Raw genomic sequence first — 16,415 nt, 5'->3', positions numbered from 1 at the left:
GTACGTATATATATATATATCTATATATATATATATATATATATAAACGTGATACCAAGTACTATCTGGAGGCTCCCTGTGAAGGTTATTCCTGTTAATTACTGTATTAGATGTATAATTGGAAACGATTTTTCCCGTTATCGACTATCGACTTAAACCTACGTTGCTCTACATACATCTGAGTGAAATCAACTACGCAATGTCCTTTCGCTGTAATCATATAGGGTAGTAGCCTGCGATGATTTCCATGACGTGTACTTTTTACGGTTTCAAGAAACCAACCACGCGTTGAGATTAGGCTAAAGGGGTGATTTTATAATGCACATTTATTATAGGGTCATTTAAATTTATGACGCACATTTTCTATCAAAAATCTATTAGAGCGGCTCTACCCCCTTTCTTGGCTTGAATGGCTTGAAGTCACATGGCTTGAAGTCACATTTACCGTTGTTATATTCTACTCTTTCGTGTCCCCTGCATCTCCGACAGGCCGATCATCTGTCGTTAACAACCCGTTGGAAACGTAACCCATCTGTAATTTCTCCTCTTTGTAATATGCAAGCGTGTCAGCTTTCTGGTAGCATCCCAGTACGTCGTAGTCAGCCGGTAAGATGCCGCGCGTGAAAATCACATGAGCCAGCAGTGAGCCCAACACCAGCGCTATCATACCAGCGCCCATCGAGAGAGTGTGGAAGGGAAACAGTTGCCCGTCTTCAGTGTTGTAATGCGGGTAAAAAATAATGGGTTTCAGATTGATCAGGTCTTCCCCGCCACCAAGGCGCAGGAATAGCCCGACGGCATAGCCGAGAATCGAGCCGTAGGTATTGCTAAACGGAATGTAGAGCGCCGCCACAAGCTGCGGGAACAACATGACGTAAACGAGGTCGGAGCAGAGGTGAAACAGGCCGTAAATAGAATCGACGCTCAGTCCGATTGCCATGGCTAACACACCGGCAGCGACTATGCCTCCACGCACCGTCCACACCAAGCCGACCGCGGGAAGCTGAAATCAAAATAAAGGGCAGTCAGCGTATACGACGAAAGACAATATTTTTTCAATACGCTCTTGCTTTTTGGCATTTTGATTCCTACGAAAGCCAAGTCACGTCTGACAGAATGAGGTGCATTTACTACACACGCTAAGGCCAAGCTATAACCTGAAAGTACTCCTAAAGAGGCAGAAACCAATAAAGAGACAAGGATTTGCTTACATCGCGTTTCGTTATGGCAACCCAGATGACGCTGACGATGTTGTTGGCGAAGAGCGACGCGACGCTGAGACAGGATGAGTCTGCTGAAGACATGACGGCGGCAGACACGGCTCCCAGGCCGAAGAATGACACCCACGCGGGGGTGAGGTATTGCATGACGATGGGCAAGATGAGGCTTTTGTCGGCGTCCGGAATCGGTATTTCTCCCGGATAGGACGTTGCGTTCCAGTCTATGTGAGAGTGTGTATACGATATACATGATATTTACATATTTCTATAAGCACGCTCGAACGAAGAACGTGTTACGTTCGTGTACATACACACACGTACACACACGTACACACGTACACGCACACATCATCACACACACACACACACACACACACACACACACACAGCACACACAGCACACACCCACACACACCACACTCGTCACCACACCGGTCCGTCGGACGACACACACATCAGTCACCCACCCAGCACACACACACACACAGCACCACACACCACACACCGATTGTTCGCACGCACAAAGGTTGGGCACACATCTTCAACAGCACCACGAGCCATCACCACACACGTACACACATCAGGATCCACAGCGCGATGATGCGGCGCGCGGTGCGCTTGGGCGCGCGGGGATCCGCTCCCACAAACGAGGTTGGGATGTTCGAACTGGGGGTTAAAGGTCAAAGGTCAAGAGGTGTAAAAAGAGGGGGAAGCATTCATCCTTAATTAAGGTATAGGGCACGACAACATGCTGATTCGCGGCACTATAATCTAACAGACTCCATATGACCTCAGGTCATCGTATGTAACTATGTCGGTATGCATATACACGACATACAATGGGTAGGCACAGCACGATCACTAACGTGTCTGAAATTGCGCCAGCGAGCCACAGACAAAGCAGCGTACAATGGGCACACAAGAACAACAGCGACGGAAGACCGACTTTTCTATATCAACGCTAGTGAGGATTAATAAGGGCATTCTGACGACTGATATGGTGCCTGATACGAATAAAACGTTTTATCTTTCGATTTATAGAGTGCTGACGACTAACTGTCGATCAATGTTAGCTGTACGTGTCCATGTATTTGAAGGTGTCAGCCGTCGAGATAGCTCACGACTCGATGTTTACCACTCCGAAACGCGGGATTGCTCATTGAATAACGGGGCTCCGCTGCTGGCACCAATGATGACAGCAGCATCGCCCGTGTTGGCAGTCCTAGAGCCCCGCAGCGCGTTGGAAGTACACGGCTGCGAGGCCTAGAATCACAGGCACGTTAAAATTATGCAAACGTTCCACGCGCGTGTCACCAAGTTTACTTGGAATTGTATGGAATAGCGACAGCAAACGGACCATTCATGGAGATGAGCGATATGTAACCGAGAGATACCAATTCTTTACTATTAATACGTGAATATGTAGCTCTAAATGTATGGTCATTTGCTCTGCCACATACGTCACACTAGCTCTACCTATGTAGCACTTCGCTGCGCCACAGGCTTCACTCTAGCCCCGTCTGTGTAGTCTTTTGCTCCGCATCAGTCTTGCAGTTTTTAGGACAGAGCCAAATTCTAATTAGTAAACAATGTCAACTATTTCTAACCGACACTTGCCTGTACTTATAACGCGTAAATAGTTTAACACAATGGCACATAACACACCTGCCATGGAATGCCACCGAATATGAGATGAAGTGCGTAGTCCACCCATACGCCCGCCCATTTCCACTCCAGCGTTCCGTACCAGGAGGTAGCGGGGTTTGCCGCAGTCACGGCGATGCTTGCCGAGTGCCGCCAGAGAGTGCCTGTGCAGTAAGCGTTCAAATCGGCTATTTTAGAAACGCGGTATTCGATAATAAGCAGGCACGGAGATATTAAGAACACACTTATGGACTTATATATCTGATTTTAACGTGTTACTCACTGTGTCATCGAAATCGCAATTTTTCTCTGCGTGTGGTTTGCTCAGTCAGAATCTATAGATCGCAGGCCTGGATGATATGGGCCTACAGTGCTCTCTGTTATGTCACAGTGGAAATTTCTCAAAGAGTCCTATAACCTTTTGGTTAGAAGAAGTGATGTTTCCTTAAAATCGTAATAATTTCTTACTCGTCATTATACCTGTCTCTCTCGTCTCAAGTCTAATTGTTCATGTAACAGCTGTGCATCTCGCTCTTACTGTTCCTGCGCGCGCTGCTGCGTCATTCGGTCGCTGCAGTGCTTCGCGCGCGACGCAGATTTCTACTGATCGCATCTGTCGCCGACACGATTAAATTTGGTTTGGAAGGTGGCAGCATCTCATATTGCAATTTGAAGGCCTGCTGTCACGAGCTTCGCACAGCACGGCATAAAATGAGATGAGTCGTTATCTATTCTGTCTTGCAAATAGTTGTTGCACTACGAAATGATGGGAGCTTCCTCTTTACTCTGAAGACATTAACGACGCGCCATCATCGATGCACGATTTATACATCCAACGAACATCTCGCACTCTGTCTGAAGACGTTGCCTGATACCATCCCTCACGCACACACGTGCGCGAGCGTACGGAGTGTTTCACGGCCGTTGTACGTGACAGACACATTCTGGGACTAACAGGGTTACACTACACCGGACATACCCTCGCGTTCACCTGACACACACACCACCACAGAGTCACGCGTAGACGTTAGACTGAGCGCCTGGTCGCTATGCGGGGACTTGTATTCAACTTATACATAGACGCAGGGCAGCTCGTGACTCTGTCTACTGGAGTGGACGTGCTCATGTCGTACATACACATGCACAATGGCATTGACGATGTTGTATATTGACAAGATGAATTGACGCTTGGTGCTCGCAGCTTGGTCAGGCTAACCAACACCGTGTTTATGGACAGTATTTTAGATATACACTGAGTGTAATCGATCGATAACTCTAACATCAACCATCTGCAACGATGTTGCTGGCCCATTCACGTCTTAATTAATGCTCGATATAACTTTGTTTTCAGACACGTCAAAAGCTATAAACCAATATGGTATCCTTTACAATTTATCGAACTGTTCCTTCAGCTGAGGAGGAAGAGCCGCTATGGCGACACACATCTTATACAGCACTGGCTTGCACTTCTTATCGCATAGCAGATGCTTGTTATGGGCGTTTCAGGCTCTGACATCGATGCGGAATCATTCACCATTTTTTAAAAGGTTGGCCATAGCGATTATGTAACTTCTCTAAATTGAGTAACATCGCACTTGTGAGTGTATGGGCATGCCAAGTGGAGACTGACTTGCAGGGAAAAGCACAGACTTTCGTAAACAGGTGTGATGGAGATAGCGGGTGCGTTTACATCGAGGTCAAGTAGCGCACAACACAGACGGACGAGGTAGTTGGCAGTAGGCTAGATTAGTTAGTTTCTATGCATCTTGATTTTACAAATGATTCACTACGCAATCGACCCACACTCTATTGGCGAGCACAAGTTAAAGCCCACCCTTTGACGTCATCTGACGTAGTCGAGATGCCCGCCTTGTAGAATCGGGCATGCATTGTGCGTCTGTCGCCCACACACACAGTGGAAGTCCTACAAGGACATGCATTCTCCCTTGCTACTGAAATGGTTTCAAAGCTATTAAGAATCCGAAGAAAGTTACACATCATATAATATAATATAATATAATGTAATGTAAGGTAACAATGTAATGTAATGTAATGTAATGTAATGTAATGTAATGTAATGTAATGTAATGTAATGTAATGTAATGTAATGTAATGTAATGTAATTTAATGCAATGTAATGAAATGAAATGTACTGTAATGCAATGTAATGTAACGCAATACAACGTGATGTGATGTAATGTTTTATAACGTATGTGATCTAATGTAATGTAACGTTATATAATGCGCAATATCATAGTGCAATAGTCTATTTATCGAACCGATTATTATGCCACAATAATTCTGCCACACACCAGCCCGATGAACATGCAGATTAGCTGGACAACGTCTGTGTAGGCGACAGAGTACAGTCCGCCGAAGAACGTGTAGAATATGGCGATGCAGGCCGATATGATGACGGAAACGCGCTGATCCAGGCTCAGTATAACGGCGAGTGTTGCACCTGTGCATCGCAATAACACAGAGAAATGTCATTGCAAAGCCCTGGAACAACTTCATCTGTTTAATATTCAATTTGAGAGTAATTTTCTTCTATGATTAGTCTTACCCATAATTCAATTATTATTGAAATCTACAGGAAACCAAAGCGAAGTAAAAGTTAAATGCACTAAGAGAACACAGGCTATATACGTAGTATCAAAATCCTGTAAATAGTCCTTGTGATTTAGAATAAATGGATTTTTTATGAAACAAAAATAATCCTTAAAGCTGGGTTTACGCTATCAACTTTCTGATGAAATGTTGACGAGTTGGATAAATTTGTCAACTAATCGACCGAATGTCGGAAGTGTAAACGTAACAGTTAACGATCAACAAGTTAAGATCAACTATTTTTCAGATTAAAACATGTTCTATTTTTCCAACTTTTGGTCAACTTCTTGCCACTCAGCCACTCAGCCACTCCGATAATAGCAATCAGAAGGTGTGTCACTCCACCCATGGGGAGAGTATCTGCGCGCGCGTTTTTGGTATCAGCGCCACACTGGCGCGAATTATTACGTGCAAAAATGCGTATCCACGTCGCCCTCCGCGCACACAGCGGGTACAATGTTGAAACGTTTGCCGACTCGATTGCGGTCGATAATGTAAAAAAATTAAACATCTGAAAGATTGGTAGAACGTATAATGGCAGCATTGTCTACCATACCATTGTCGGTGTGCGCCAAGCACTTCCTGTTAGGGTGATCGTTAGTACTTCCGGTTAGTTAAGCTGGGTTTACCTATCGAAAAGTCGGCGAGTTGATCAACTTTAAAGTAAATTTTACTGTGAGGCGAAATAATTAGTTAACACTTTCATGAATGCGATTTTTTCTCCGGCTACGTACGTTCCGAGAGCTGTTGCGACGAATTGTTGTTTTTTTGGCGTTGAAACCTCTAAGTGAAGGTTACATATGTCTAGTCGTGTCGGTAAGTAAATTTTGATATTCATTTTCTTTCCCTCTTATACAAAGATGGTTAAAACAAATCCGAGCAGTCAGGCACCTTCTTTCCGCCGCACAACATCACACAATATTCGCTTCACGTTAAATTAATGCTCACCGAGTGCCTTGAGTATGGCTGCCGACCAGAAAAGTTCCCCGAGTAGAGCCGGTATGAAGAGCAGACCAGCCATGATTCTACCATACTTGATGCAGAGTGGATCCAGCATGGTCACGTACCCAGCGCTGTGCATCTTTTTGGCAAAGAAGAGCCCGCCTGCAGTAACCACGCCACGTTTATACTAGTACATGCACGCGCGCGCGCACACACACACAGATACACAGACACACACGCCCGCACACACACACACACACACGCGCGCGCGCGAGCACACTCACACGCACGCACACACACGCGCGCGCGCGCACACACACACACACCCACATGCATGCACGCGCGCACAACACACACACGCTCGCACGCACGCACGCGCTCACACGCACACGCGCTCACACGCACGCCCGCACGCGCGCACATGCACGCACGCACAATCGCACGCACGCGCGCACACGCACGCACGCGCACACATACACACACTTACGCACACACTCTGTATATATCACATAAACGCGAACACACACACACACACACACACACACACACACACACACACACACACACACACACACACACACACACACACACACACACACACACACACACACACACACACACACACACACACACACACTACACACACACCCCACACAAACCCGCACACTCAAACACACACACACCACACACACATCACACCACAAACACACACACACACACACACACACACTACACACACACAGCCACACACATACACACACCACACACGAACACAACACCACACAACACTCAATACACACAGTACACAGCACACACACACACACACACCAACACACACACACACACACACACACACACACACACACACAGCACACACACACACACCACACATATATATATATATATAATAATATATATAAAGAGCCTAATAATATACTATTTATTATATTTAGCTATAGATTGTTACTTAGCTCTTCATATATATATATATAATAATATATATAATATATATATACTTATATTATATCCATAGTAAATATTAAGGGCTGTATATATAAAAGAGGGGAGATAAAAGGGTGGGAGAGTACGTGAGAAAGATAAATAGAGAGGGAAAGAATGATAGACGTAAGAGCGCATTCATAAGCAGCTGTTCGCGGTAGCAACGTCGTGTAACAATTCGACAGCATTGCCTTGAATTTCACGTGAATAGTTCCAGCTTAAACTGCAATTAGCTATTACCAATACCGTGTAAAATGTAGAAGTGATAGTAATATGTATAGTATAATAGTAATTATATATAATAATAAATTTATATAGGCATTTATAAATATAATATATCTATAATAAATAAAATGTTATATATATATAACATATTTTTTATATAATTTATATATATTAAATAAATAATAATTATATCAGTAATTAGTAAGATAATTAGTAAAATCATATAAAGTAAATAAAAATAACATGTAGTTTATCGGGTCCTGGTAATATATTGTGTTGCATCTGTTCATTCAACTCAAGTCAATCGCGTAACTCCTGTTAATCCTGTAATCCTGTTATCCTGTAATCCTGTTATCCTGTAATCCTGTTATCCTGTAATCCTGTTAATCCTGTAATCGCGTTAATCCTGTAATCGCGTTAATCCTGCCCAAACCAAGACGTCGCACATTCCTCAAGGGACTTTGCAGTATCTGCAGACATAATGAATGGCGACGTCGTGGTTGAAAAGGGCGCGATTTCTATTTTGGTCAATGTTGACGGTCATTTTGGATGGTTATAATGACGTGTAGGCCTACTATTGTTCACTGTTTTCAGCAACGTGGTGGGTGGAGGATATATAAACGGAACAGCCGAGATTGTGTATAAGAAAGGACTGATATGGGCTGAGGCCCCGTTTGGCTATGCGACCAGCTTGATTATTGGTAAGAGAACCACTAAAACCTGTATTACTAATTACACCTGTACCTGTCACTGTCGATGGCATCGGTCGGAATGCAAAGGGTAATACCATGCGGAGTGAATAGAAACATTTGATGTGATTGAGTTGGATGAGTGTTTGTGCGCTCGTGCGTGCTTAGGCTTAGATACAAATATCCGGATATCTTTTTAGATATTAAAGTTTCGGATATTATAGAAAAATACTAGAATTTAGAAAATTCCTTGATATTAAGAAGATAAAACACTAATTTCTCAAATATAAGAATATTAAGATGAGTTGTCTTTTTCGTGAAAATTTCTTTTAATTATATTATTTTAATTTTTTTATAAATTTCATAAATATAATTCTGTATAAATTTTTTTCGCACAAAATAAAAATATGTTTAAAAGTACATTACTTAAATAACTGAATATTAGAAAATATTTGCGGATATAAAAAGAAAACTGAAATACTTACTGAGAATTTATTGGCAAGATATTCCGGTAAGGATATTTAGGCATTTTTCAAGAATAGTTGTAAATCTAAGCCTATGCGGCTTGTGAGCGCGTGTGGGTTGTGCGCGCCGTGCGTGCTTCGCTGAGCGCGTGCGTTCTTGTCGCGCGCCGCCGTGCTGTGTGGTTGTTGGTGGGTGTAGTGGTGTGGTGTGGGGACGTGGGGTGTGGTGTGTGCCGACGCACTGTTGGTGTCCGTTGTGTTGGCTGTTGGGGCTGCGTGTTCCGTTATGTGATATACAGATTGTGTGCGCCGTAAAGTGTGTGTATGTTGCGCGCGCGTCGTGCGCCGCTGCGTGCGAGTTTGCGCGTGCATGTGCGCCGTGCGTGCCGTGCGTGTGAGCGTTGTTTTTTGCCGTGTGATGCGCCCGTGCGTGCGATCCGCACTCCGTGTTTCTTTGCCGCTTGCATGCATGGGTGTGTGGTGGCGCCTCTGCGCGCGCGTGGTGTCGTGCGTGAGTCTAGCTCGCGCGCGCGCAGGGTGTGTTGATGTGTCCGGGCTGTCCTGTGTATTCGTAGTGGTGTTCGCAGCGCGACGCGTCATTACTATATAAACTCGCGTGTACGGGCAGGCGGCCCTTCCTTTGCCAAAAAGATGCACAGCGCTGCCGTACTGTGACCATGCTGGATCCACTCTGCATCAAGTATGGTAGAATCAGCGCTGTCTGCTCTTCATACCCGCTCTACTCGGCGGGAACTTTTCTAGTCGGCATCCCATACTCAAGCCATCTCGGTGGAGCCAATTAATTAACTTGACCGAATATTGTTATTTGTCCGCGCGGGAAAGAAAAGGGCCTGACTGCCCTCGGCATGTGTTAACCATCTTTGTATAAGAGGGAAAAAAAATGATATATCAAATGACTTACCGACACGACGAGACAATGTAACCCCCAAATACCCCCCATTCACTTAAATCGTTTCAACCCAAAAAAACAACTAATTTCGTCGCAACAGCTCTCGAACTAGCGTGAGCCGGAGAAAAATCCCATCATGAAATGTTAACTAGATTATTCGCCTCACAGTAAAAATTTACTTTAAATATCAACTCGCCGACTTTTCGATCAGGTTAAACCCAAGCGTAACTAACTCGAAGTTACTACGATCACCCTAACAGGAAGTGCTTGCGCAACACCTACAATGTATGTAGACAATGCTCCATATAATATCTTCTACCAATCTTTCAGATGTTTAATTTTTACATTATCGAACCGACAAATCAGCGGCAAACGTTCAAACACTGCTACCCGCTTGTCGCGAGGCGCACGTGATACGCATATTTTGCCACGTAATAAATTCGCGCCAAGTGTGGCGCTCATACCAAAAAACGCGCGCGCACCATACTCTCCCATCGTGGAGGCTGACAACACCTTGATTGCTATTATCGAGCAAATCAGTGCTGAGTGCTGGAGTGGCCAAGCAAGTGACCAAAAATTCGAAAAACTAGAACGATGTTTTAATCTGAAAAAATAGTTGATCTTAACTGTTGATCGTTAAACGTACGTTTAAAACACTCCGACATATCGCGTCGCATTATTTGCACAAATTTATCCAACTCGTCAACATTTCATCAGAAAGTTGATAGCGTAAACCCACTGTAAGCGATATTTTTGCTTTCATAAAAAATCCATTTATTCAAATCACAAGGACTATTTGACAGATTTTGATACTACGTATATAGCTGGATTTCCTTAGTTCATTTAACTTTTACTTCGCTTTGGTGTCCTGGAGATTCAAAATAATGAATATGCGCTAAGACTAATCAAGAAGAAAAAATACTCTCAAATGAATATTAAACAGATGAAGTTGCCCAGGCTATTGCAATGACATTTCTCTGTGTTATTGCCCTATCACACGTGCAACACTCCCGGTTATACTGAGCCTGGTATCAGCGCTTTCCGCATCATATCGGCCTGCCATCCCATATTCTACACTCTTCTCGCGACGCTACTCGTCGCCACACAGACGTTTGTCCAGCTAATCTGCATGCTTTCATCCGCGCCGGTGCTGGGCAGAATTATTTGCTGCAAATAATCGGTTCGATAAATAGACTATCACTATGATATGCGCATTATATAACTTTACATTACATCTAGCATCACATCACGTTATAAAACATTAATCCACATCACTGTTATTGCCGTTACATTACAAATTCATACAGACATGCATTTCATACATTGCCATTAAATTACATTACATACATTACATTTCATTACATTACATTTCATTACATTACATTACATTACATTACATTACATTACATTACATACTATTACATTACATTGTTACCTTACATACATTATAATTATATATATTATATATGTGAACTTTCTTCGGATTCTTAATAGCGTTGATTAACCATTTCAGCTAAGCGAAGGTAAAGCATGTCCTTGTAGGACTCCCACTGTGTTGTGGTGTGCTGTAGGTGTGTGAGTGGGTGTTTGTAGGTGTGTGAGTGGGTGTTTGTAGGTGTGTGAGTGGGTGTTTGTAGGTGTGTGAGTGGGTGTGGTGTCTGTTGTGAGCGCGTCGGACAATGTGCAGCTTGTGTACTGCGCTCGCGCGTGTGTGCGTGCGTGCGTGTGTGTGTGCGTGTGTGCATGCATGTGTGTGAGAGGGAGAGAGGGCCGAGCGAGACAGAGAGAGAGAGCATAGAGCAGAAGAGACTAGATGGATGAAGAGCACGATGAAGAGCAGAGCCGAGAGAGAGAAAGAGAGAGTGACTAATGTATTTATGTGCGTTTCATCGCCTCGTCGTTAACTCATCACCGTTGCCAGACGCATCCGCGTGTCAAGCCATCGCCGTGACTGCGGCATAACCCCGCCTACCTCCTGCGTACGAACGCGGAGTGGAAATGCGGTGCGATGGGCGTGACTACGCCACTTCATCTCATATTCGGCCGCATTCCATCGGCAGTGTTATGCCATTGTTGTTAAACTATTTACGCTTAATAAGTACAGCAAGTGTCGCGTGGAAATAGGTGCACATTTTACTAATTTAGAATATCTCTGTCCAAAACGCAAGACTGATCGGAGCAAAAGACTAACACAGGACGGCTAGATGAAGCCTGCTGGCGCAGCAAGTGCTACATAGGAGAGCTAGTGACGATATGTGGGCCCAGAGCAAATGACCATACATTTAGAGCTACATATTCACGTATTAATAGTAAAGAATTTCGTATCTCTCCTTACATATTCGCCGCTCATCTCCATGAATGCATCCGTTTGCTGTCGCTTATTCCATTACAATCGCCAAGTAAAGACTTGGGTGACACCGCGCTGGCGAACGTTTGCATAATTTTAAAACGTGCCTGTTGATTTGGCTCGCCAGGTGTACTTCCAAACGCGTGCTGGCGTCTAGGACTGCCAACACGGCGATGGTGCTGTCATTCATTGGTGCACGGAGCGTTATTCATGAGCATCCCTTCGATACTCATCGGAGCTATCGCTGGAGCGACAGGTAATCATGACAGACAGCTGATAATCCGACAGGTCGACGAATGAAAGTAACGGATGTAAGACGAATAGTGATGCTTAACATCATACGTGTTTGAAAGCGTTCGCTGGCTTCTGTGGCCGTCACATCCGTCGTGTCGCGCGGCTGTGGGTGTGGTGTAGATATAGGTACTATATAGTGTGTGGTGTTGTCGCCGCGCGCCCTGCCCGCGCGCCGTATCGATGTTTGTGGGTGTGTGTGTGGTGTGTGTGTGGTGTGTGTGTGTCGTCTCGTTTTGTGTTGTGTGTCTGTCGGTGTGTAGTGCTGTGTGTGTGTCGTGGTGTGTGTGTTGGTGTGTGTGTGGCTGTTGAGGGTGTGTGTGTGTGTGTTGTTGTGCTGTACGTTGGTAACGTGTGGACGTGTGTGTATGTACACGAACGTAACACGTTCTTCGTTCGAGGCTCTATAGAAAATGTAAATATCACCTGTATATCAGTATACACACTCTCACATAGACTGGAACCAACGATCCTATCCGACGCAGAAAATACCGCATCCGACGCCGACAAAAAAGCCTCATCCTGCCCATCGCTCATGCAATACCTCACCCCCCGCGGGGGGTTCATCTTCGGCCTGGAAGCCGGTCCTGCCGCCGTCATTCTTTCAGCAGGAGCTCATTCCTGTTCTCAGCGTCGCGTCGCTCTTCGCCAAACAACATCGTCAGCGTCACCTGTGTTGCCATAACGAAACGCGATGTAAGCAAATCCTTGTCTCTTTATCGTTTCTGACCTCTTTAGCCGATACTTCAGCGTTATACTTGCCTGTAGACCCCCTACGTGCTGTAGTAAATAGCACCTCATTCTGTCAGACGCTGACTTGCTTTCGTCAGGAATCAAAATGGCTGCCCAAAAAGCAAGAGCGTATTGAAAAATATTTGTCTTTCGTCGTATACGCTGACTGCCCTTTAATTCTTTATTTCAGCTTCCCGCGCCGTCGGCTTGTACGGGCGTGGAGTCAATAGATCGCTGCCGTGTTAGCCATGGCAATCGGACTGAGCGTCGATTCTATTTACCCGCCTGTTTCACCTCGCCCTCCGACCTCGTTTACGTCATGGGTTCGCGCAGCTGTGTGGCGGCGCCTCTACATTCCGTTAGGCAATACCTACGCGCTGATTCTCGCCTATGCCGTCGGTATCCTGCGCCTGTGCGGGGAAGACCTGATTCAATTCTGAAACCCATTATTTTACAAAACCCATACAACACTGAAGACTGGGCAACGTCCCTTCCACACTCTCTCGAGGGCCTGTATATAGCGCTGGTGTGGCTCACTCTCGCTCATGCTGCATTTCACGCGCGCATCTTACGGCCTGACTACGACGTACTGCGATGCTACCAAAGCCTACACCCCTTGCATAATTACAAAGAGGAGAAAATTACAGCATGGGTTACGTTTCCAACGCCGCGTCGTTAACGACAATGATCGCCTCTAAGAGATGCAGGCCGCGACACGAAAGAGTAGAAATATAACAACGCGTAAATGCTGACTCAAGCATGTGACTTCAAGCCATCAAGCCAAGAAAGGGCGGTAGAGCAACCTCTAATAGATTTTGATAGAAAATGGCGTCATAAAATTAAATGACCCTATAATAAATGTGTGCATTATAAAATCACCCCTTTAGCCTAATCTCTAACGCTGGTTGGGTTCTTGAAACCGTAAAAAGTACACGTCATGCAAATCATCGCAGGCCCTACTACCCTATATGATTACCACGAAAAACATTGCGTAGGATTTTACTCAATGTATGTAGCAGCAACGTAGCGTTTAAGTCGATAGTCCATAACCGCGGAAAAATCGTTTCCAATTTACATTCTAATACAGTAATTAAACTAGAATAACCTTTACAGGAGCCTCCAGATATTACTGGCTAATGCCACGATTAATATATATAATAGATATATATAGTATATATATATATACCGTATTCCCTCGAACAATAGCCTTGCGAATCAAAGGCCAGTCGTTGATTAAGGCCGGGGGTGGGCGTAAAAACGTCAAGAGAGTTTACTCATATGTCTCTAGGCGATTTCAGCCTAATTAAGCGTATAATTCGCGCCACATAAAAAGTTTTCAATGGTTCAATCACCATTAAAATATTTAAAAAAAAATTTTTAAACACTAAACGCACTACAGTTGATTACAACGACGTTTAGCCCACTCAAAGCGCACAATCTGATATGGCCGCAAACCACTCTTCCAGCAAGGCTACAACCGAGGGTGTTCTTATTATTCGTTTAAAGCAAAACGGAATGTAATATCTTATAAACGACATAATAGTTTCCAGTTATAATATTAGTAAATTTGCCGTAGGAAAATCTAATATCGTTCGGTAGTAATAGCATTATAAAACATAATTGCCACTTTGCTGATATAGCCCTCGGTCGTAGAACGGCAAAATAAATTGTCAAATACGCCTAACTTTTTCGGCGTGGCAGCACCGTACGCTAGGGGTCATGACGCCGGTCAAATTTCTAGTGTGATGTCTAATTAATTATAACAGTTAAATTAGGTTAATCTGTAACAAATAAATGTGGCCGGATAGACGATTTTAGACAGTAAGTACAGCTGTATGCAGTAAAATCCTTAGAGGCTACTGCTCCCTAAAGAATAAACCCGGCCGGAATAGTCCACGGGAGGTGATAGCTATATACCTATACAGTTTGTACGCGTATTAATTACTTTCATGGTTTTGATAACCAAGCAGGTCGAATCTCGCCCAGAGTAAAACAAAATCTTCGTGAAAAAACACAAACAAAACAAAGTGTTGCCAGAATTGCACGAAATAACAGGCCTGTCTCTAGTCATATATTATCGAGGAAAATAAATTCAATACGGCTAGCATGCCCCAGTAAAACAAAAACAACCCCCTCCTGAATAAAGCATCTTGAATAGCCCGGTCCTAGGTGTGACGAAAGACAATAAACGCCGGCCCTTTATTCGAGGCGAATACGTATATATATTAGCCATTTTATCTGATTGTGTTGCATAAAAATTTATAATAATTTATAATCCAGCCAATATAATTGTCATTTTATAATATATTATATATATATATATATATATAATAATTAGCATTTATTGTATTGTTGTTGCATACAAAATTATAATATTATTATAATCCCAATATAATTGCTTGTATCGGTTTATATTTATATATATATAATAAACACGATACCAACAACTACATATATATTATATTGTTCATCTCTTCAGTACATCTACTTTAATCTTGTTATTGCAGTATTATCAACTTCTATCACCATTTCTATCAGTAAACAAAGATCCTCGCTCTCCTCCGTCTCTCCATTATCTTATGCGCTGCATCCCCACCCTCCCTCCATTCTTTCCGCCCTCACACGCATCCTTCGTAACTCATTATCACTACATATCACAACATTATCTAATTAAGAATTTTGTTTACCAATAAGTTTTATGACAGATAAATAAAAATTAAGAACCTTACTAAGAAAAAATATAATCTTCAATAAAAAAGAAGGATTATAGTTAATATGAATTTCATATAATCAATAACAATAATAAATCAATATTATTTATATAACATTCATCACAAAATTGACAATACATTGCAACTACAGTTTCAGCCCAGTAATACATAAATCGCCGCGCGGGCACCACACACACACACACATATATTTTATATAAATGCAATAAAATCACGACAACAAGCTTCCCTGCTTTTTAAATCTTAATATAATCCTAAGCTTAGTTTCGACGTTTTTTTTTCTAAAAATTTTGTCAATAAACGTTTAATAATTATAAAAATTACACTACTAGGAGATCAAACCCCCATCTTGAGTTCCAGTTAGGATAAACATGTGCTAACACGAGCGCGCTACGGCGCGTCGTTGTTATCGCCAAAAACCAGCCGAGGTAAGTGTCTTGATATTCTTAGCTTATGCTTATCAAATTTTAGTTTCAACAAACAACGCACCCTAATTCCTTCTGCGGGATTGTATACTCGTTTACATATTTAAGTACTGCGTGTATATCCTCTGTGTGATCTATCAAGTATTCTTATTCTATATTGGTCGAACAACAGATATAGCCGCCATCTG

General features: G+C 43.4%; 1 protein-coding gene across 1 annotated transcript in view; it reads right to left on the bottom strand.

Annotated features, from left to right (window-relative positions):
- Positions 1 to 18: 18 nt before the first annotated feature.
- LOC106816907 (high-affinity choline transporter 1-like) overlaps positions 19 to 16,415 on the bottom strand; it is a 16,906-nt gene continuing 509 nt past the window's right edge. The window contains exons 2-9 of the mRNA XM_014821550.1: positions 13,448 to 13,509; positions 13,013 to 13,121; positions 6,423 to 6,578; positions 5,170 to 5,325; positions 2,886 to 3,028; positions 2,408 to 2,483; positions 1,212 to 1,441; positions 19 to 1,003 (exon numbers count right to left, since the gene is read on the bottom strand). Coding sequence (XP_014677036.1) covers positions 458 to 1,003; positions 1,212 to 1,441; positions 2,408 to 2,483; positions 2,886 to 3,028; positions 5,170 to 5,325; positions 6,423 to 6,578; positions 13,013 to 13,121; positions 13,448 to 13,509 — 1,478 coding nt within the window. The 3' untranslated portion in view covers positions 19 to 457. The remainder of the gene's footprint in view (positions 1,004 to 1,211; positions 1,442 to 2,407; positions 2,484 to 2,885; positions 3,029 to 5,169; positions 5,326 to 6,422; positions 6,579 to 13,012; positions 13,122 to 13,447; positions 13,510 to 16,415) is intronic.

The sequence above is a fragment of the Priapulus caudatus genome, unplaced genomic scaffold, assembly GCF_000485595.1.
Source record: "Priapulus caudatus unplaced genomic scaffold, Priapulus_caudatus-5.0.1 Scaffold1525, whole genome shotgun sequence".
Classification (NCBI taxonomy): Eukaryota; Metazoa; Priapulida; class Priapulimorpha; order Priapulimorphida; family Priapulidae; genus Priapulus; species Priapulus caudatus.
This window is presented reverse-complemented; position numbering and strand designations above follow the sequence as displayed.